The sequence below is a fragment of the Engystomops pustulosus genome, chromosome 6 (genome assembly GCF_040894005.1).
Source record: "Engystomops pustulosus chromosome 6, aEngPut4.maternal, whole genome shotgun sequence".
Lineage (NCBI taxonomy): Eukaryota > Metazoa > Chordata > Amphibia > Anura > Leptodactylidae > Engystomops > Engystomops pustulosus.
The window spans coordinates 158,982,033-159,005,130 of NC_092416.1; the positions used below are offsets into that span (position 1 = coordinate 158,982,033).

General features: G+C 46.0%; 1 protein-coding gene across 3 annotated transcripts in view; it reads right to left on the reverse strand.

The window, feature by feature from the left end:
• The window catches only part of LOC140066147 (uncharacterized), a 118,640-nt gene that overhangs the window by 19,862 nt on the left and 75,680 nt on the right, over nucleotides 1-23,098 (reverse strand). For 2 of the 3 annotated variants that reach the window (XM_072113685.1, XM_072113684.1), the window contains exons 5-7: nucleotides 22,819-22,956; nucleotides 22,106-22,178; nucleotides 1,198-1,261 (exon numbers count right to left, since the gene is read on the reverse strand). In XM_072113685.1, the coding sequence (XP_071969786.1) occupies nucleotides 1,198-1,261; nucleotides 22,106-22,178; nucleotides 22,819-22,956 (275 nt within the window). The remainder of the gene's footprint in view (nucleotides 1-1,197; nucleotides 1,262-22,105; nucleotides 22,179-22,818; nucleotides 22,957-23,098) is intronic. The other variant, XM_072113686.1, reaches the window with a different exon arrangement.

Below are 23,098 nucleotides of genomic sequence, written 5' to 3' on the forward strand. Positions count from 1 at the left end.
AATTCCTGCATTGCGCCACATTTTTCAATTCTTTTAGAATGTTTCTAGACACTTGGCAACTAACTTTCACTATGATAAGGAACTGATATATTCAAAATATTCAGGATGGACTTTAGAAAGAAGCTGTGGTCCAGGTGTATCATAGTTGAGAATTGAGGCGCTCTAGTTTAGTTTGTGCACTGAGTTGAGTTCAATTCTCTTATTAATCACGAGTCTCATCATGATTTTGCAACTGCACTGTACTTTAGGCACACCCCAACATGAAAATGGCACTGATATTATGTTGCCCTCCTGTAATTCTGGCCAGTATTCCTCCTCAGACATTGCTACACTTGGGCGGCACAGTGGCTGAGTGAGTAGCACTTCTGCCTTGCAGCACTGGGGTCCTGGGTTCGAATCCCATCCAGGTCAACATCTGCAAAAAGAGTTTGTATGTTCTCTCCGTGTTTGTGTGGGTTTCCTCCGGGTACTCCGGTTTCCTCCCACACTCCAAAACATACTGTTAGGCTGCTTAGATTGTGAGCCCCATGGGGACAGGGACTAATTTGACATGATATGTGCAGCGCTGCGTAATCTGTGTGCGCTATATAAGAATTATTATTATTATTATATTATTACACTTCTCTGTACTGTCTCTCCTCCTCTCCCTGCTTTTCTATCCTGCTACACGGGACACTTCTCTGTACTGTCTCTCCTCCTCTCCCTGCTTTTCTATCCTGCTACACGGGACACTTCTCTGTATTGTCTCTCCCCCTGTCCCTGCTTTTCTACCTTGAAACAAAAGGACACTTCTCTGTACTGTCTCTGCCCCACACACTTCTTTTCTATTCTACTCTAAGCTGCTGCTTTTGAAGATTATTTGTAAATAAAAGCTCATGAATTATAAACAGAGGCCACATGTAGTATAAACACTGGATGAGCTCTGCTGCTGTAATATACTGGGAATACACTGCTCTGCACAAGAGCTCAGGGTCTTGCTTCCCAGTTTTGTGTCAAAATTGAGCCTAAATGAAAAGGTTGATAATGATGAATCATTAGTAGGCGCAGCAAAACATCTGGATTGATGGGATTAATGAGGAAAACATGGTTTTGACGGCAAAACTGGAGAAAAAACACTGTGACAATATGAAGAGTCGCAAAAAAAAAAAAAAAACAGGTAATACATCAGTCCCTATAGGTTAAAAAAATATTACTTACTATTAGATATGGCTCTGTTTTCCTCATTTAGTATAATGGGCACTGTATCCAAAACACTTCCAATCTGAAGTGGAGAGATAAATGGTTTAAATGCATAATAAAAAAATTGGTAAAATGTTTACTATTTATAACATTAGTATCTAGGAACTAACAGAACATTGAATGTGGCTTTAGAGGTGTAAGGACAAAAAGTTAATTATGTTTTTCTGTCAGTTTTAATTATGGAATTTAGTAAACTGTTTAGAGGATTCAAGTAGAGGCCTTTAGACCAAGTTCATAAAACTGAGCATAAAACTTTGTATTCAGACCAAGTTCACACATTGGGGCAGATTTACTTACCCGGTCCATTCACCATCCAGCGGCGCGTTCTCTGCGGTGGATTCGGGTCCGGCTGTGATTCACTAAGGTAGTTCCTCCGACGTCCACCAGGTGTTGCTGCTGTGCTGAATGCACTGAAGTACACCAAGCCGGGCCGAGTGAAGGTAAGCGAGTGTCCAGCGACACTTTTTTTTTAAATGCGGCGGTTTTTCTGAATCCATCGTGTTTTCGTACGGCCATGCCCCCCCCCCCCGATTTCCGTCGCATGCATGCCGGCGCCGATGCGACACAATCCGATCGCGTCCGCCAAAATCCCGGGGCAATACAGGGAAAATCGGTGCAAAACGGAAAAATTTGGGTAACCCGCTGTAAAAACGCGAATCGGGCCCTTAGTAAATGATCCCCACTGTGTTTGAATTGTGTTTAGAAACCCAAGTGTAGCAGGGAGTGGTATCCCCTGATCACATACTGCAGTATGGCAGTATATGGGGATTTCCTCCTCATTCATTACAATGTGCAATTAGCACATTGTAATGAATGGGTTAAAATGAGACAGCTTCAGGCCTTCGTGAGACCCGAGACTGGCATGGCAATGGATCAGCACTCCCCATTGACGTCAAGGGGAGGGACGATCCTAAGCAAGCCTAGCGGCGATCAACGTGCAAACACCCGCGATCGGTGCTGGCAAGCCTTTGCTTAGCACTAACGTTTGACACCAGTTTTGTTTGATTCGGTTAATGTGGGTGGGCTGGTTGAACTTTTGACCTTTACTTTTTGGTTCATATATTCAAAACAAAAGCAGCACAAACAAAAGTTTGAGCAGCACAAACGTAGGAGAATTGTTCGGCACCAGTTTTGTTCGATTTGCGCAGTGTGGGGGGGCTGGTTGACCTCTGATGACCTCTGGAAACTTTCATTTATATCTTAAACTCTTGCATTTTGGATGCATTTAAAAACGTGTCAAAAACGGTACTTGAGAAACTGGCGCATTCACATGATGCGCTGCGTCACATTTTTTTATGCCTTTATGAAGCATTCCAAAGGCTTCAGCCTTGATCACATGCTGAGGTTACTTTCCACTGCATCTGATAAAACGCAATGTAACCTCAGCATGTGATAAAGGCTGAAGGTTTTTGAATGGGTCAAAAACGCATTAAAAAACGCAACGCATTGTGTGAAAGCGCCCTCAGGGTGATGTCATACGTGGCGTTTTTGGTCCCTGTAAAAACGCAAGCATTTTTAAAACGCGTGAATTTATACCATTTATCATGCGTTTGGCTGCTTTGAACCTGTTTATCTTAACCTTTATCTTAAACAGTATATAACTAGAGATGAGCGAACACTAAAATGCTCGGGTACTCGTTATTCGAGACGAACTTTTCCCGATGCTCGAGTGCTCGTCTCGAATAACGAACCCCATTGAAGTCAATGGGAGACTCGAGCATTTTTCAAGGGGACCAAGGCTCTGCACAGGGAAGCTTGGCCAAACACCTGGGAACCTCAGAAAAGGATGGAAACACCACGGAAATGGACAGGAAACAGCAGGGGCAGCATGCATGGATGCCTCTGAGGCTGCATAATCGCACCATTATGCCAAAATTATGGGCAACAGCATGGCCATGACAGAGTGACAGAATGAAGCTAGATAGCATCTAAAACATCCAATAATTGACCCTGACACTATAGGGGACGGCATGCAGAGGCAGCGGCAGCAGGCTAGAGAGTGGCATGGCGACATACCCTAAATGGACTCAGGCTTCAAACCAATGGGTGGCAGAGAGGAACCAAAGGAGGTGAGCAAGAAGCGCTCAAATAATATCGGTACATGATAAAAGTTTGCCAGTATATTTTGTGGATTACACAGCAGGGTGGCGACAAAGTTAACATGGAAGCCATGAAAACAACCCAAAATTCTGCCTGACACAGCTCGTTTGATAAGGGGACCATGTATGGAGGCAGTGAACTAGTAGTAGATTAAAGGTGCTGCAGTTAAAACTATGTTAGTTGGATCTTGGCATGGAGCTGGCGCTCCGCTGCCAGGCGAGCTTTCGCCAATCCAAGCCCCTGTCTCTAGGCTACTCCCCAAACAGCACTTCTAAGAACCTTTTGTATAAGATCAAGTGTAGTAGCGTTCTTATAAGTTTAGGATATGCCGGGTGAGGGGAATGTAAACAGATGCGCAAGAAGCGCTGAAATAATATCCCTAAATGGTAAAAGTTTGCAAGTATATTTTGGGGATTACACAGCAGGGTGGCGACAAAGTTAACAACTTTGATGTGGAATGCCCTGTAATAGCTCTTGGGCGGTGTGCCTTTTATCGCCTAGGCTCAGCAGTTTCAGCACCGCCTGCTGTCGCTTAGCGACGGCACTGCTGCTGTGCCTAGAGCTACCGACTGATGGCGCCATGCCCACGGATGGTAATTCGGAGGAGGAGGAGGTGGAGGAGGGGTGGGAGGAGGTATAGTAGGCCTTTGAGACCTGGACCGAGGTAGGCCCCGCAATTCTCTGCGTCGGCAGTATATGACCAGCCCCAGGGTCAGACTCGGTCCCAGCCTGCACCAAGTTAAGTGTAGTAGCGTTCTTATAAGTTTGGGATATGGCGGGTGAGGGGAATGTAAACAGATGCGCAAGAAGCGCATGATGCGCATGGAGCTGGCGTTCCGCTGCCAGGCGAGCTTTCGCCAATCCAAGCCCCTGTCTCTAGGCTACTCCCCAAACAGCACTTCTAAGAACCTTTTGTATAAGATCAAGTGTAGTAGCGTTCTTATAAGTTTAGGATATGGCGGGTGAGGGGAATGTAAACAGATGCGCAAGAAGCGCTGAAATAATATCCCTAAATGGTAAAAGTTTGCCAGTATATTTTGGGGATTACACAGCAGGGTGGTGACAAAGTTAACAACTTTGATGTGGAATCCATGAAAACAACCCAAATTTCTGCCTGACACACCTCGTTTGATAAAGGGACGATGTATGGAGGCAGCTATATGGACGACTTTTGGAGGTAGCAATGGAGACAACGTGTGGAGGCTGCTATGGAGACAATTTAATTTGGATAGTGCCTGTATGTGGCAGTCCAAAACATTTTTCAAACCAGAGGAGCAGGTAGGTGGCCCTCCAGTAAAATGGGATAGATTGAGTGCCTGTATGTGGCAGTCCCAAAAATGTTTCAAACCAGAGGAGCAGGTAGGTGGCCCTCCAGTAAAATGGAATAGATTGAGTGCCTGTATGTGGCAGTCCCAAAAATTGTTCAAACCAGAGGAGCAGGTAGGTGGCCCTGCAGTAAAATGGAATAGATTGAGTGCCTGTATGTGGCAGTCCCAAAAATTGTTCAAACCAGAGGAGCAGGTAGGTGGCCCTGCAGTAAAATGGAATAGATTGAGTGCCTGTATGTGGCAGTCCCAAAAATTGTTCAAACCAGAGGAGCAGGTAGGTGGCCCTGCAGTAAAATGGAATAGATTGAGTGCCTGTATGTGGCAGTCCCAAAAATTGTTCAAACCAGAGGAGCAGGTAGGTGGCCCTGCAGTAAAATGGAATAGATTGAGTGCCTGTATGTGGCAGTCCCAAAAATGTTTCAAACCAGAGGAGCAGGTAGGTGGCCCTCCAGTAAAATGGAATAGATTGAGTGCCTGTATGTGGCAGTCCCAAAAATTGTTCAAACCAGAGGAGCAGGTAGGTGGCCCTGCAGTAAAATGGAATAGATTGAGTGCCTGTATGTGGCAGTCCCAAAAATGTTTCAAACCAGAGGAGCAGGTAGGTGGCCCTGCAGTAAAATGGAATAGATTGAGTGCCTGTATGTGGCAGTCCCAAAAATTGTTCAAACCAGAGGAGCAGGTAGGTGGCCCTGCAGTAAAATGGAATAGATTGAGTGCCTGTATGTGGCAGTCCCAAAAATTGTTCAAACCAGAGGAGCAGGTAGGTGGCCCTGCAGTAAAATGGAATAGATTGAGTGCCTGTATGTGGCAGTCCCAAAAATTTTTTAAAACAGAGGACCGGGTAGGTGGCCCTCCAGAAAAATGGAATAGATTGAGTGCCTGTATGTGGCACTCACAAAAATTGTTTCAAACAGAGGACCGGGTAGGTGGCCCTCCAGAAAAATTAAATGCATGAAGTACTATAGCAAGAGCCAGTGGGCCCTGTCAAAAAATAGCCATTTTCCTCTGCTTTACTGTACAAAGAGGAGGAGAAGGAGGAAAATGAGGAGGAGGAGGAGGAGTGGATCAATTATTCAGGTTGAGCTTCCTTCACCTGGTGGAGATTGGAAATTCTGAGAAATCCAGCCTTTATTCATTTTAATAAGCGTCAGCCTGTCAGCGCTGTCAGTCGACAGGCGTGTACGCTTATCGGTGATGATGCCACCAGCTGCACTGAAAACCCGCTCGGACAAGACGCTAGCGGCAGGGCAGGCAAGAACCTCCAAGGCGTACAGCGCCAGTTCGTGCCACATGTCCAGCTTTGAAACCCAGTAGTTGTAGGGAGCTGTGTGATCATTTAGGACGATGGTATGGTCAGCTACGTACTCCCTCACCATCTTTCGGTAAAGATCAGCCCTACTCTGCCGAGACTGGGGACAGGTGACAGTGTCTTGCTGGGGTGACATAAAGCTGGCAAAAGCCTTGTAAAGCGTACCCTTGCCAGTGCTGGACAAGCTGCCTGCTCGCCTACTCTCCCTCGCTACTTGTCCCGCAGAACTACGCACTCTGCCGCTAGCGCTGTCAGAAGGGAAATACTGTTTCAGCTTGTGCACCAGGGCCTGCTGGTATTCATGCATTCTCACACTCCTTTCCTCTCCAGGGATGAGAGTGGGAAGATTTTGCTTGTACCGTGGGTCCAGGAGAGTGAACACCCAGTAATCGGTGCTGGAATAAATTCTTTGAACGCGAGGGTCACGGGATAGGCAGCCTAGCATGAAATCTGCCATATGCGCCAGAGTACCAACGCGTAAGAATTCACTCCCCTCACTGGCCTGACTGTCCATTTCCTCCTCCTCCAACTCCTCCAACTCCTCTTCTTCTGCCCATACACGCTGAACAGTGAAGGACTCAACAATGGTCCCCTCTTGTGTCTCGCCAACATTCTCCTCCTCTTCCTCCTCATCCTCCTCCACCTCCACCTCCTCCGATATGCGCTGAGAAACAGACCTCAGGGTGCTTTGGCTATCAACAAGGGAATATTCTTCCCCCGTCTCTTGTGACGAGCGCAAAGCTTCCGACTTCATGCTGACCAGAGAGTTTTTCAACAGGCCAAGCAGCGGGATGGTGAGGCTGATGATGGCGGCATCGCCACTGACCATCTGTGTTGACTCCTCAAAGTTACTCAGCACCTGACAGATATCAGACATCCACGTCCACTCCTCATTGTAGACTTGAGGAAGCTGACTGACCTGACTACCAGTTCTGGTGGAAGTTGACATCTGGCAGTCTACAATCGCTCTGCGCTGCTGGTAAACTCTGGATAACATGGTCAGTGTTGAATTCCACCTCGTGGGCACGTCGCACAACAGTCGGTGAGCGGGCAGTTGGAGGCGGCGCTGCGCTGCCCTGAGAGTGGCAGCATCTGGGCTGGACTTCCTGAAATGCGCACAGATGCGGCGCACCTTCGTGAGCAAATCAGACAGATTGGGGTATGTCTTGAGGAAACGCTGCACTATCAGATTTAACACATGGGCCAGGCATGGCACATGTGTCAGTCTGCCGAGTTGCAGAGCCGCCACCAGGTTACGGCCGTTGTCACACACAACCATTCCCGGCTTGAGGTTCAGCGGTGCCAGCCACAGATCAGTCTGCGCCGTGATGCCCTGTAATAGCTCTTGGGCGGTGTGCCTTTTGTCGCCTAGGCTCAGCAGTTTGAGCACCGCCTGCTGTCGCTTAGCGACGGCACTGCTGCTGTGCCTAGAGCTACCGACTGATGGCGCCGTGCCCACGGATGGTAGTTCGGAGGAGGAGGTGGAGGAGGGGTGGGAGGAGGAGGAGGCATAGTAGGCCTGAAACACCTGGACCGAGGTAGGCCCCGCAATCCTCGGCGTCGGCAGTATATGAGCAGCCCCAGGGTCAGACTCGGTCCCAGCCTCCACCAAGTTAACCCAATGTGCCGTCAGCGATATATAGTGGCCCTGCCCGGCAGCACTCGTCCACGTGTCCGTGGTCAGGTGGACCTTGTCAGAAACGGCGTTGGTCAGGGCACGGATGATGTTGTCTGACACGTGCTGGTGCAGGGCTGGGACGGCACATCGGGAAAAGTAGTGGCGGCTGGGGACCGAATACCGAGGGGCGGCCGCCGCCATGAGGTTGCGAAAGGCCTCGGTCTCTACTAGCCTATAGGGCAGCATCTCCAGGCTAAGCAATCTGGAGATGTGCACATTAAGGGCTTGGGCGTGCGGGTGGGTTGCACTATATTTGCGTTTCCGCTCCAGCGTCTGGGGTATGGAGAGCTGAACGCTGGTGGATGCTGTGGAGGATCGTGGAGGCGACGATGGGGTTTTTGTGCCAGGGTCCTGGGCAGGGGGCTGACTAGCAGCTGACACAGGGGAAGGAGCAGTGGTGTGCACGGCCGGAGGTGAACGGGCTTGTTGCCACTGAGTGGGGTGCTTAGCATTCATATGCCTGCGCATACTGGTGGTAGTTAAGCTAGTAGTGGTGGAACCCCTGCTGAGCCTGGTTTGGCAAATGTTGCACACCACAGTCCGTCGGTCATCCGGTGTTTCCTTAAAGAACCTCCACACTTCTGAAGATCTAGCCCTCGCCGCAAGAGCCCTCACCACGGGAGCTTCACTAGTTGACAGTGGCGCTGATGCACCAGCTCTGGCCCTGCCTCTCCGTCTGGCCCCACCACTGCCTCTTCCAACCTGTTCAGGTCGAGGACTCTCCTCCGTCTCAGAAGCACTGTGTTCACCCGGCCTCTCAACCCAGCTTGGGTCTGTCACCTCATCATCCTCCGATCCCTCAGTCTGCTCCCCCCTCGGACTTCCTGCCCTGACAACAACTTCCCCACTGTCTGACAACCGTGTCTCCTCATCGTCGGACACCTCTTTACACACTTCCACTACGTCAAGAAGGTCATCATCACCCACAGACTGTGACTGGTGGAAAACCTGGGCATCGGAAAATTGCTCAGCAGCAACCGGACAAGTGGTTTGTGACTGTGGGAAGGGTCCAGAAAACAGTTCCTCAGAGTATGCCGGTTCAAATGCCAAATTTTCCTGGGAGGGGGCAGACTGGGGGGGAGGAGGCTGAGGTGCAGGAGCTGGAGGAGTGGCGATTTCGGTGACATGGGTGGACTGCGTGGAAGACTGACTGGTGGTGGACAAATTGCTCGAAGCATTGTCAGCAATCCACGACATCACCTGTTCGCACTGTTCTGGCCTCAACAGTGCTCTACCACGAGTCCCAGTAACTTCAGACATGAACCTAGGGAGTGTAGCTCTGCGGCGTTCCCCTGCTCCCTCATCAGCAGGTGGTGTCTCACCCCGCCCAGGACCACGGCCTCTGACCCCTGCAGTAGTTGGACGCCCACGTCCCCGCCCTCGTCCTCTACCCCTAGCCCTCGGGTTAAACATTTTTAAAATGAGAGTTATAACTTTATTTTTTTTTTTACTTTTTTTTTTTTTTTTTGTGTTTTTTTTTTTTTTTGTGTTTTTTGTTTTTTTTTGAGTTTTTAAAACCAAACAATGCTATCCTATTGCTATGGCTATTTTCTAGCCAAGTATCAAAGGAAGCACAGTACTATGCCGGATGAGATGACACTGAGTTATTGCCTAATAGAAATCCAACCCCTACTGAATTTTGCCACTTCGGCCTTTGCTATGGATATGTGCGCCACTAAGCGCAGAACACAGCGGTCGCAAGTCCCACTACAAATTGCTCAGAATTGGCAAGTACATGCACTGCAGAAACTACAGCCACCAGCAGATCAACCAGAAATCAAATATATAGAACGCTACTGTAGGCTTCAAGAAGCTGTTTGTATTCTCCTATGGCTATTTTCTAGCCAAGTATCAAAGGAAGCACAGTACTATGCCGGATGAGATGACACTGAGTTATTGCCTAATAGAAATCCAACCCCTACTGAATTTTGCCACTTCAGCCTTTGCTATGGATATGTGCGCCACTAAGCGCAGAACACAGCGGTCGCAAGTCTCACTACAAATTGCTCAGAATTGGCAAGTACATGCACTGCAGAAACTACAGCCACCAGCAGATCAACCAGAAATCAAATATATAGAACGCTACTGTAGGCTTCAAGAAGCTGTTTGTATTCTCCTATGGCTATTTTCTAGCCAAGTATCAAAGGAAGCACAGTACTATGCCAGATGAGATGACACTGAGTTATTGCCTAATAGAAATCCAACCCCTACTGAATTTTGCCACTTCAGCCTTTGCTATGGATATGTGCGCCACTAAGCGCAGAACACAGCGGTCGCAAGTCTCACTACAAATTGCTCAGAATTGGCAAGTACATGCACTGCAGAAACTACAGCCACCAGCAGATCAACCAGAAATCAAATATATAGAACGCTACTGTAGGCTTCAAGAAGCTGTTTGTATTCTCCTATGGCTATTTTCTAGCCAAGTATCAAAGGAAGCACAGTACTATGCCAGATGAGATGACACTGAGTTATTGCCTAATAGAAATCCAACCCCTACTGAATTTTCCCACTTCGGTCTTTGCTATGGATATGTGTGCCACTAAGAGCTAAACACAACGGTAGCAAGTCCCCCTGCTAATTCCTCACAAAATGGTAAAATATGCAAATTAAAATAAAAAAAGTAGAACGTTATTGTAGCCCTAAGAAGGGCTGTTGGGTTCTTTGAGAATCACTCCTGCCTAACAGTAAGCTAATAGAACACCCTAACGCTTTCCCTGAGCAGCAGCAGCTCTCTCCCTAGCGGCATCCAGAGACAGAATGATCCGAGCAGCGCGGCCAGCGGCTAGTCTATCCCAGGGTCACCTGATCTGGCCAGCCAACCACTGCTATCGACGTGTAAGGGTACCACGTCATGCTGGGTGGAGTGCAGAGTCTCCTGGCTTGTGATTGGCTCTGTTTCTGGCCGCCAAAAAGCAAAACGGCGGGAGCTGCCATTTTCTCGAGCGGGCGAAGTATTCGTCCGAGTAACGAGCAGTTTCGAGTACCCTAATGCTCGACCGAGCATCAAGCTCGGACGAGCATGTTCGCTCATCTCTATATATAACAAATTTGTCTTAAAACTGTACGCGTTTTTAAACGGAATGAAAACGCATGCTTAAAAATGGACCAAAAACGGCATGTGTGGCATCACCCTCAAGGCGCATTCGCATGATGCATTGCTTTTTTTTGTGTTTTTGTCGCATTCCAAAGGCGTCAGCCTTAATCAAATACTGGGGTTACACTGCATTTTAGGAAATGCAATGAAAAGTAACCTAAGTATGTGATCAAGGCTGAAGCCTTTGGAATGCCTCAAAAATGCATCAAAAAACGTGACGCAGCGCATCGTGTTAAAGCGCCCTGAGGGTACGTTTACACGTTCGCTTTTTCAGATACAGGTTTTGATGTCCAAACCAGGAGTGGAATGAAAAGAGAAAATTCTTCCAATGATATGTTCTCAATCATTATGATCCACACCTGATTTTGGCTTCAAAAGCTGCATATGAAAAAAGCGAACGTATGAACGCACCCTCAAACTCTTCTGCAACTTCTTCTGCAAGTTTTTCCTACGCATGGTTAGGACTAGAGTTTATTTGTGACTTTTCAACCACAATTGGTGCCAAAATATGACTTTTTCTTACATTCACATCTGGATTTTAAAGATACGTCGGGCACAACACTGAAAAATTTGTGCGCCGCTAACTTTGCTAGGTGAGTAAAAAAGTTGAATATTTAGGCTTAAATGAATTTAATTTGGACAAAAAAAGTCACAAAATAAAAAGAAAAAAAAAGAAAATTCTGAGATAAATGACCCCCATAGACTTCTTTTGCCTTCAGAGAAATCCGCATCAGTGAAAATCAATGGACAGCTTTCAAATTTTTTTTTAATGCAAAATGGATCCTTGGAAGAAAAAAGCCAATGTGAAAACACCTATTGAAAATAATGGTTCCGTAAGGCACAGTGGCGTAACAACCGCCGTAGCGGTTGCTACGGGGCCCGTGAGGTTAAGGGCCCGGAGATGCACGGACTCCGTGTGTCCCTGCAGTGTTGGTGTCTGCCGGATTGTGCCCCCGGGCCCCTACCTCTGTGTCCACTCCTAAATCTGCCCCCTCCGTGAACTGCCCGCCCCCTCCGTGAGCCGCCCGCCCCCTCCCTCTGTGAGCCGGCCGCCCGCCCCCCGGCACAGGTGACCGCCCGCCCCCCGGCACAGGTGACCGCCCGCCTCCCGGCACAAGTGACCTCCCGGCCATCCCCCTGCATGCTGGAGCCGGCCGCTGTCATTGTGGACAGATGCCCCTCCTCCGCACTCTACATCCCAGTGTACAACGCGCCCCCCCCCCCCCAGGGCAACACAAGCAACCGTCCGAGTAAGCAAACACCCGCCCCGGCAGCCGAACAATCCCACGCGCGCACAATCCCCCGCGCGGCCAAACAAGCTGCCGCCTGACTCCCAACCTTCACTCACGCAACCGCCCCCCCACCCCACGGCCCGACCGAACAAGCAAAGACCCCCTGCGCGGCAGAACTGGCTCCCGCCTGACTCCACTGATCGCCCGCCCCCCCCCCCAGGGCGAACAAGCACCGTACCACCCATCCACCGAACCCCAACCCCCCCCCCCCCCCGGGGACAGAACAAGCTGCCGTCCGACTCCCAACCTTCACTCACGCAACCGCCCCCCCCTCCCCCCGGCCCGACCGAACAAGCAAAGACCCCCTGCGCGGCAGAACTGGCTCCCGCCTGACTCCACCGATCGCCCCCCCCCCCCCCCCCAGGGCGAACAAGCACCGTACCACCCATCCACCGAACCCCAACCCCCCCCCCCCCCCCCGGGGACCGAACAAGCTGTCGCCCGACTCCCAACTTTCACTCACGCAACCGCCCCCCCACCCCCGGGCCCGACCAAACAAGCAAAGACAGAACTGGCTCCCGCCTGACTCCGACGACCAAACCCCCCCCCATACAGGCCCAAAACATCTGAAAAGGTAAGTATATACATATGTATTTATCTGTGAGTGTATATATGTATATCTGTGTATATATGTATATCTGTGTATATGTAGTGTATTATTGTATGTATGCATATGTATGTATGTATGTATGTATGCACTGTGTATATATGTATATACTGTGTATATGTGTATATATGTATATACTGTGTATATGTGTGTATATGTGTATATATTGTGTATTATTGTATATATGCATATATTGTGTATTATTGTATATATGTATATACTGTGTATATGTGTATATATTGTGTATTATTGTATATATGCATATATTGTGTATTATTGTATATACTGTGTATATGTGTATATATTGTGTATTGTATATATGCATATATTGTGTATTATTGGATATATGCATATATTGTGTATTATTGGATATATGCATATACTGTGTATTATTTTATATATGCATATATTGTGTATTATTGTATTTATGTATATACTGTGTATATATGTATATCTGTGTATATATTGTGTATTATTGGATACATGCATATACTGTGTATATGTGTATATTTGTATATACTGTGTATTATTGGATATATGCATATACTGTGTATATGTGTATATACTGGGGCACATTTACTAAGAGTCCGCAGCCGCGAATCCGTCGGGTTTTTCCTGAATATTTCCGCTTTGCGCTGTATTTCACGGAATTGTGGCGCACGCGATCGATTTTTGGCGCAATCGCGCCGACTTTCGCGCGACAGAAATCGGGGGCGTGGCCACCGGACAACCCGAAGGATTCAGAAAAATCGCAGAATTTAAAAAGCCATTTGTGTCGCAAGATCAAGCACTCACATACACCAGAAAAAAGCAGGTGAACTCCAGCGGACCTCGGCGCAGCAGCGACACCTGGTGAATATCGGCGCACGGACCTTAGTGAATCCCGGCAGAACCCGAATCAGCGTCAGAGTACCCGCCGCTGGATCGCGACTGGACCGGGTAAGTAAATGTGCCCCACTGTGTATAATCACCAATATAGGCAGCAAGACGTCCAGTGTTAGGTGAAAAAAAATGTTCTTCTTTATTCCATGTTTAAAAAGTTCAACAAAGTACAGCGACATTTCGGCTCGCTAGGAGCCTTTTTCAAACATGGAATAAAGAACATTTTTTTCACCTAATGCTGGACGTCTTGGAGTGCTGCCTATATTCGTGATTATATATTGTGTGTGCTGTTTGTATTTCCCTTGAGTAAATACTGTGTATATGTGTATATATGCATCTACTGTATTTCTACACACACATATTTATATAAGCATATATATGTGCACATTTAAATATATGCACATATATGATGTATGTGTGTTTTTGCATATGCTGTGTATATGGTATGTATGTATATGCTCTATATACTGAATGTGTGTGTGTGTGTGTATTTCCCGTATGCGTCTGTATACGCTGTATGTGTGTATATTCTGTATGTATATGTCGCATGTGTGTATATGGCGTTTTTATACTGCATGAATGTGTATATATGGTCAGTGTATACTGTATGTGTGTTTAAAATATATATATATAGTATACAGTATATAATGTGTATGCAGTATGTGTGATTTTTATATACAGTATGTGTGTTACACTGTATATAACTCATAAAGTATATACAGAGTGCATAAATGTGTGTGTATAAGTGTATACTTGTATGTATATAGGTACGAGTATATGAGTGTAGAAATTTGTGTAAGTATATAAATGTATATATATATGAGTGTAGAAATGTCTAATTGTATAAACATGTCTGTATAAGAGTACATTCACAAGAACGTGTGAGGGACGTATATCTGACTGCAAATTTGCTGCCGGATATACTTCCCCCATAGGCGTCTATAGCGACTGGGCTCGGTACGGTGAGCACAACGAGTACTCACTGTTTCGAGCCGTGGCCGCAAAAGAGAGAGAGCGTATCTATGGCTGTAAGAACGACCATGTGGCTCTATTCTCTATGGAGAGGGGAGGGCTGAGATGTGCCTGCCATGCTATAGCCGGGCGCGCACACGTTTATGTGAATGCAGCCTGAATATGTAAATATTTTTAGGGGGAAAGGGGGGCCCCATGTAGAAATCTGCTATGGGGCCCAGCCTCTCCTAGTTACGCCCCTGGTAAGACACCTGTGAAAAACACTGAACCACGGATGTGAAAAACAATGCCAGTGTGAAAGAGCCCTCAGGGTAAAGTCTCACAATGCGCTAACACAATGGGGGCATGCAGGCATTTGCAGTGAAATGCATGCGATCGGTAAACAATTGCATGTGTTTCACTGGAAACCCTAATGAGATCAGGCTGAGGTAAGGCCCCCGGCGCTTCCCCTGCAGTGCTAGCGCAGCCTGTGACTTCACCCTTATACTGCACCTTCTTTCTGGTCTTGCTTAACCCCTTTATGACCACCTTATTGCGTTTTTACGGCTATCATTATTGGCATTTCTGGTGCGGTGTAGTAGAAAGGTGGCGCATCAGAAATGACAATAATGATAGCCGTTAAAACAAAGATTTCAGGACATCGGGTTCGACTGGTGCCAGGGCTGGGCTGTGTCATCACAACCCAGTCCTGGCGATAACTCCAGGGATTGGAGGTGCTCGAATCCTGGGTGCTTCATCCCTTAGACACTGCATTCGAAAAAGAATCATGGTGTCTTAGCGGCTGCAGGAGGAGCATACTCCCAGCCTGCAAACCCAGGGCTGCCTGTGATGGTTGTCTATTAGGCCAGAAGCATATAATGTGCTGCACGACATAAGTAGTTCAGTGCAGTATATATGAGATCAAGTGATCTCATGACAGTGTCCCCTTGTGGGACAAAGTAAAATGTAAAGTAAAAAATAAGGTTAAATAAAAAAAAAAAGTCTAGAAAAATGTAAAATAAAAACCCAACACCACACAAAAAGTTAAATCAAGCTCATTTGAGGGCGTGGCCAGACAGCCGAGATGCATGGATGTGTTAAGAGAGAGCTCCCGTGCTAAGCCCTCTATTCAACAACAAATAACAGCAATCCATCACTCCTTTTCTGCAAAAACTAGCACCCCACACACCTGAGGAAGACAAAGAGGCGAAAAAACAATATCTGACTGCATAAACTGATGAACTTCTACCTTACCCCAGTACCGGAGCAAATCCAAGATGGCGACAGCATTCACAAGGAGACGCAAGCATTTTTAAAACGCGTGAATTTATACCATTTATCATGCGTTTGGCTGCTTTGAACCTGTTTATCTTAACCTTTATCTTAAACAGTATATAACAAATGTGTCTTAAAACCGTACGCGTTTTTAAACGGAATGAAAACGCATGCTTAAAAATGGACCAAAAACGGCATGTGTGGCATCACCCTCAAGGCGCATTCGCATGATGCATTGCTTTTTTTTGTGTTTTTGTCGCATTCCAAAGGCGTCAGCCTTAATCAAATACTGGGGTTACACTGCATTTTAGGAAATGCAATGAAAAGTAACCTAAGTATGTGATCAAGGCTGAAGCCTTTGGAATGCCTCAAAAATGCATCAAAAAACGTGACGCAGCGCATACAGGTTTTGATGTCCAAACCAGGAGTGGAATGAAAAGAGAAAAGGTGCAGCTTCTTCCAATGATATGTTCTCAATCATTATGATCCACACCTGATTTTGGCTTCAAAAGCTGCATATGAAAAAGCGAACTTATGAACGCACCCTCACACTCTTCTGCAACTTCTTCTGCAAGTTTTTCCTACGCATGGTTAGGACTAGAGTTTATTTGTGACTTTTCAGCCACAATTGTTGCCAAAATTGTTGCCAATTGTTGCCAAAATCCAGATGTGAATTACATTCACATCTGGATTTTAAAGATACGTCGGGCACAACACTGAAAAATTTGTGCGCCGCTAACTTTGCTAGGTGAGTAAAAAAGTTGAAAATTTTAGGCTTAAATGAATTTAATTTGGACAAAAAAGTCACAAAATAAAAAGAAAAAAAAAGAAAATTCAGAGATAAATGACCCCCATAGACTTCTTTTGCCCTCAGAGAAATCCGCATCAGTGAAAATCAATGGACAGCTTTCAAATTTAGTTTCAATGCAAAATGGATCCTTGGAAGAAAAAAGACAATGTGAAAACACCGATTGAAAATAATGGTTCCGTAAGGCACCTGTGAAAAACACTGAACTACGGATGTGAAAAACAATGCCAGTGTGAAAGAGCCCTCAGGGCGCGTTCACACGTTGCGTTTTGACCTGCGTTTTCATCGCGTTTGAAACACATATACAACAGCTGAGGATGGGGGATTTGCCTAATTACATCACTGTTAACATTTCCGTATACAAAACGCATCGCAAACGCGATGTTAACTCATGCGTTAACAACGCGTTAACGCACATGCGTTAACATTGTGTTTACAAACGTAAACGGTAATGTAATTAGGCAAATTACCTCACATCAGCTGTTGTATATGCGTTTCAAACGCAATGAAAACGCAACCAAAACGCAACGTGTGAATGCGCCCTCAGGGTAAAGTCTCACAATGCGCTAACACAATGGGGGCATGCACGCATTTGCAGTGAAACGCATGCGATCAGTAAACAATTGCATGTGTTTCACTGGAAACCCTAATGAGATCAGGCTGAGGCAAGGCCCCCGGCGCTTCCCCTGCAGTGCTAGCGCAGCCTGTGACTTCACCCTTACACTGCACCTTCTTTCTGGTCTTGCTTAACCCCTTTATGACCACCTTATTGCGTTTTTTCGGCTATCATTATTGGCATTTCTGGTGCGGTGTAGTAGAAAGGTGGCGCATCAGAAATTACAATAATGATAGCCGTTAAAACAAAGATTTCAGGACATCGGGTTCGACTGGTGCCAGGGCTGGGCTGTGTCATCACAACCCAGTCCTGGCGATAACTCCAGGGATTGGAGGTGCTCGAATCCTGGGTGCTTCATCCCTTAGACACTGCATTCGAAAAAGATGCTGCACGACATAAGTAGTTCAGTGCAGTATATATGAGATCAAGTGATATCATGACAGTGTCCCCTTGTGGGACAAAGTAAAATGTAAAGTAAAAAATAAGGTTAAATAAAAAAAAAAAGTCTAGAAAAATGTAAAATAAAAACCCAACACCACACAAAAAGTTAAATCAAGCTCATTTGAGGGCGTGGCCAGACAGCCGAGATGCATGGACGTGTTAGGAGAGAGCTCCCGTGCTAAGCCCTCTATTCAACAACAAATAACAGCAAGCCATCACTCCTTTTCTGCAAAAACTAGCACCCCACACACCTGAGGATGACAAAGAGGCGAAAAAACAATATCTGACTGCATAAACTGATGAACTTCTACCTTACCCCAGTCCCGGAGCAAATCCAAGATGGTGACAGCCTTCACAAGGAGAAGCTCCCTTCCTCTCGGCGTGCCACACTCACAGCACAAAGGGCCGGAGACACAGCGTGCCATCTGAGGCGATCCTCCTTAGGTCTGACTTTGCCGCCCGGCAAAGCTGACAGCCTGAGATACTGGGGTGAGTCCCGTGGGTCCCCGACTTTATTGCCCGGGCCTTATGACACGTCACACCGTACAGGGTCACAGAATGGGGAGGAAACGGGTGACTGTTCCCCTTCACACAGCCCTGTGAAACAGCGCCCACGCCTGAGCACAGAACAAGAACCCCTCACGGGCAGAGGGGCCAGGGCAGTGGCAACTAGGAAGAACAGGACATGCCTGCCTCAGATAAAATCTTGACCGAGGCAGCGATGAAGCAAATGCTAGGGGCTCTACGTTTCTCATTTCAAAGTGACAAGACTACTTTACTGCGCCCATTTTCTCTCTCGAATAGGGGACAGAATACATCAAGTATAAACTAAGGTGGGTGATTTTGCGATGCCCACTATGAGCTGGTAGCAGAGGTTCACCATATGCAATCCAAAATGGCGGACCTAGAGGACAGATGGTGCCAAAACATCATCAAGTTCAGAGCTGGTCTCTCCAAACGACCTGTCGAAATATCTACCAGACCTGGTGCGTGTCCTGTTGCTGTACTATGCAAGAGTTCTAAATAGACAGGGCAAATAGACTGCATAGACCCAAATACTTGGATGAGACTGTCCCGTGAGATGTCCTCGCCAGGATTCACTTTTTCAAGACCAAGGAAAAAGTGATGAGGTTGGCGCACCTCCATTCCGAGAGGTAACTCTATACATAGATTTGATGGCTCCTACCCTGCAAGCTCAAAGGCAAGTAGCAGCTATCACTGCTATATTGAGTGATCACCGAATCCCAATTTGGGGTTTCACTACTAGACTTTTAGTCATCCAGAATGGAAAAGTCAATGTCATCAACTGCGCGGACAATGCCCGTAAACCCCTTAGCGCCTGGGGGATACCAATGCCAGGACCCCCTATCTCTTCTCAAGACCGCCAACCTTGAGTGGAAGACGAATGGTGCACACTTCCAACAAGGAAGAGCAGAGACACTTGATTCTGCTGCACACAGGTTTCCATGCATGGGCTCGCCCACTGTACTTCCTACTCTACAATAGGTACCCGCTGATCCTGGATCAGCCTGTCCGATGAACAGAACTTCCATTATCCCCCTACAACTAGAGTAGACTGAACTAATGCTACTCTTAGTGTTTATGTCAAGGTACCCTAAACAGTTTTGTTATCTTTCTCTATTTAGTCTTACATGCCTCATAGGCCCTTGCTCACAGCTAGACAATGTGGCCCCTGCAAGGTTACAGATAGCGACAGCTATGCCGATTGTAGTAATGCAACACATTTAGGATCAGAAATGCCTCTTTTCCTCATATATGTATTGTTCACATAATTCTAAAAAATGATCTATATGAAGTGTTGAGGGCACATCATAGTTGCAAATTCGTTTTAGTCGCCTGTTACTAATTCATATTCGAGGATTGATAGGTATGAAATAGGGGATAGTTAACTTTGCACAGTTGTATAAAAATCTGAATATACTCTCATTTGAAAAGCGTGACATCTTTTTATATTTTAGAGTGAAGCATCTTATCACAACGAGTAAATGTAGATTTGACACTAGACTCCTCCACTTTTAACAGCTATGAAGAAAGGTCTAGGTCAGTGGTGGCGAACCTATGGCACAGGTGCCAGAGGTGGCACTCTGAGCCCGCTCTTTGGGCACCCGGGCCATCACCCCAGCACACCAGACAGGACTCAAAGAATCTTCCTGCAGTTCCAAGCAACTTAAAAGATGCTGCTTCCAGTCATATATTTAAATGATACTAACTTGGCTACTTGGGACTGTAGGAAGAGGGAGAATGTGTAGACAGGGATGAATTATCTTTGGAGGACCTTCTGCTGGCCCCATGATTCTCTCTATACAGAATGACACTGGAAAGAAGCTACAATTATGCAAATTTTCCCTCCTTCTTTCTACTGTGTCGGTGTCCCTGGGGGTCAATATGATTGAACGTTGTTGAAGAACAGGGCGCAATAAGTTACTGCTTTAATTTTTGGTTGGCACCTCGCGATAAATGAGGGGGGTGGAGGTTGCAGTTTGGGCACTCAGTCGCTAAAAGGTTCACCATCACTGGTCTAGGTCCTTTCTACTGTCTTCTGACTGGTGCCTGGGATTTTGCGAAATTACCTCCATCAGGATAAAAGCAAACACTAGGAAGGGTCTTTTCAGATGCAGAATGGTGTAATGCTATATTATTGACACACAAATCCCTGAAGTGCAGTGCCCACATGGAGAATGCTCTCAAAACAACCCTACTCCACAGATTGTATACAAAAAGGCTTACCCTGGGGCATCCCTTCAATGCTGGAGAGGATGCGAGAAGCGGGGCACACTTTTTTACATACTGTGGGACTACCCATCTATTCAGTCCTTCTGGACCCAGGTCTATGGTATAATTGGGTACTCATTCATTCTCTCCGCAGAAACCTGGCACAAGCCCTGCTACACTTGAGCTATCCCATCTATCACCAGTAAACAGGACCCTCATATTTAAGTTCTTGATGATGGATAGGAACTTAAGAACTAGACACTGGAAGGATCTGAGTCCTCCCTTGTTGACAGAGTTTGTAGGGGAGGTTAATAAAATATATGGCTTGGAAAAGATTTTGGCACATGGATGGCTCAAGTCCCAACCACTCCGTCAACTCCTTGGTCTAGTCCCCCCCTAAGCATACAATGAAACATTGATACAAAGGCACAGCGGTTCATATTGCCCTGTCCCTTGTAGGTGCCATGGAGCAAAAACCCAATGCTTAAAAAGATGCACGTGAGACCCGTTAGTTTGTATACTATTATATTGTTTGTTTGATAATAATTATTTATACCGTTTTCAACATTTGGAAACGAGACTAGGTGTAACCATACCTCCATGCAAACTAAAGGTGTATATGTTAAGCTAAATCCAGCTCACGATTGTGGTTAAACATGTAATATGTAATGCATATGTTGTTTTTACATACTGTTTTGTGAAAAACTCCAATAAAAACGAATAAAAAACATGCTCATTTGGTACCTCCGCACCCGTACCAACCTAGGCTACAAAACCATAAATGGTATTCATCCCAAAATTGATATTTTATCTTCATCACACAAAAAGTTATATTAATCGCAATAAAAAACTCCTAGTGTGTACAAGCAAAATCTGCTGATCTTTTCAGTAAGAAAAGGCTTTCACACATAATTTTGCCAAAATTCTTCAAAAGATAATAACGCGGAAATAAAGACAGTAACGTGGAAAACAGGTGCGGAGATAAGGGGTTAAACAGAAAAATGTATAATATAATAAAAAAAAGCGCTTATGATGCATGACATGCACTTTGGCCATGTGATAGCCGTTGTTTCAACATGGTACCAGGTATTTAAAAGGGAATGACACACATAGGGGCACATTTACTAAGAATAGTGCAAACTGCACTTTATGCAGTTTGCCTGTGTAGTGTGCAGAGCAATTCAGGAGGCACCAGATTCATGAAGAACAGGCGCCAGATTCACCTGAATGTGAACCTGGCTCCCGTTCTTTGTGAATCTGGTGTCCCCTGCGCTGCTCCGACAGAGTGCACCACTTTTTTTTGGTGCACCTTTAACATGGGGCGTGTGATACACTTCAGATTTTGCATGATCTGTCGCATGTTCCAACTGAGCACCGGAACACCCCCTCATTTATGTCTAGTGCAGCCGCACCACAAAAGGGTCACATTCAACACAAATGTGGCGCTGTAAAATACCTGTGCAAGCAGTTTACACTAAAAAGAATGTACAAAGTCCAACAGAAAACTGGCACACGGCCCTTAGTAAATGTGCCCCATTGTTGTAGTTTCCATGTCCTCCACCATTTAATAGAAGTGTCCACCCTTTCTCCCCAGTATCATGTTTTTTTTTATTTATTTATTTTCTCCTATTGGTTTCGGTAAAACCTCTTTTGGCCATAATACATCGCACTGCCTGGGGGTTGTGATTCTTCTCCTGACCTTCATCATTTTATTACCGTAATTTATTTTAAAGAAGAAGTCACACTTACAAGAGGCTTTAGTGTCCCTGTAATCCATCTCAAAAGCACACCGAGTATGTCTGTGTCTATGTCACCTGACTCACTGTACAAAGAATCAGAAATGAAAATTATTACTGGTAATGACTCTCCACAAGTAAAAGTCATTTTAGAAATGTGTTATCCATTACTACAATGATTACAGGATATGGTTTGGGAACTAGGATCCCTTGTTTTTGGAAAATTAACAAGGCAAAGAATGTGTTGCAAACGCTTAGATCTTAACACATGTGAATTTGGGAGTGGGGCAAACACATGATTAATACTTGAGTAAGCAATTTGCACATGTATTTATGCGCACTGTATGGCAAACAATTGGCACAGCTAGTTTAATAAATGTGGCCTGGTGTCTAGCTCTTTAAGCTCGGCTTTCTATGGAGAGGGGAGGGATGAGGAGCGCTCAACCCTCCTACCCCCAGCCCTGTGCTCTCCCAGTTTCTGGTCCGGATGAGCACATGTTCACGTGCTTTAGACCTTACGTTGCATTTGGATTGCGTTTTTGAACACCTCAGGTAATGCCGGGCCTTGTATCAGAATGGTCATCGTACAGCAGCAGCAGCAGCAGCAAATGTTCAGCCATAAGATACAGTGATTATCAATAAAACATTAATTGGCATTTTGTATTTTGGGTTCGGGTTAAGTCTGAAACGTCTGCAACTACTAGACCCATTTCTCTGTATACTTACTCATCTATTGTGAATGACATGTCTACTGAATCTTTGTCGATGGTGTATGAAAGGCAGCCATAATTCTCGTCCATATCAAGTTGCATGTCAAAGTTAATGTCAGCATTAATGGATGGAGCTGCATTGGCAAACCTTAGACTGGCAAAAACAAAAAAATTAAGGATTTAAATATTGTCTTGCATGTTGTTACTAAGACATTGTATAACTTAAATGGTTTCACAACCCACAATGTATAAATGAAACATTTTATATCCCTTTCATATCATAGGATTTACAGGCT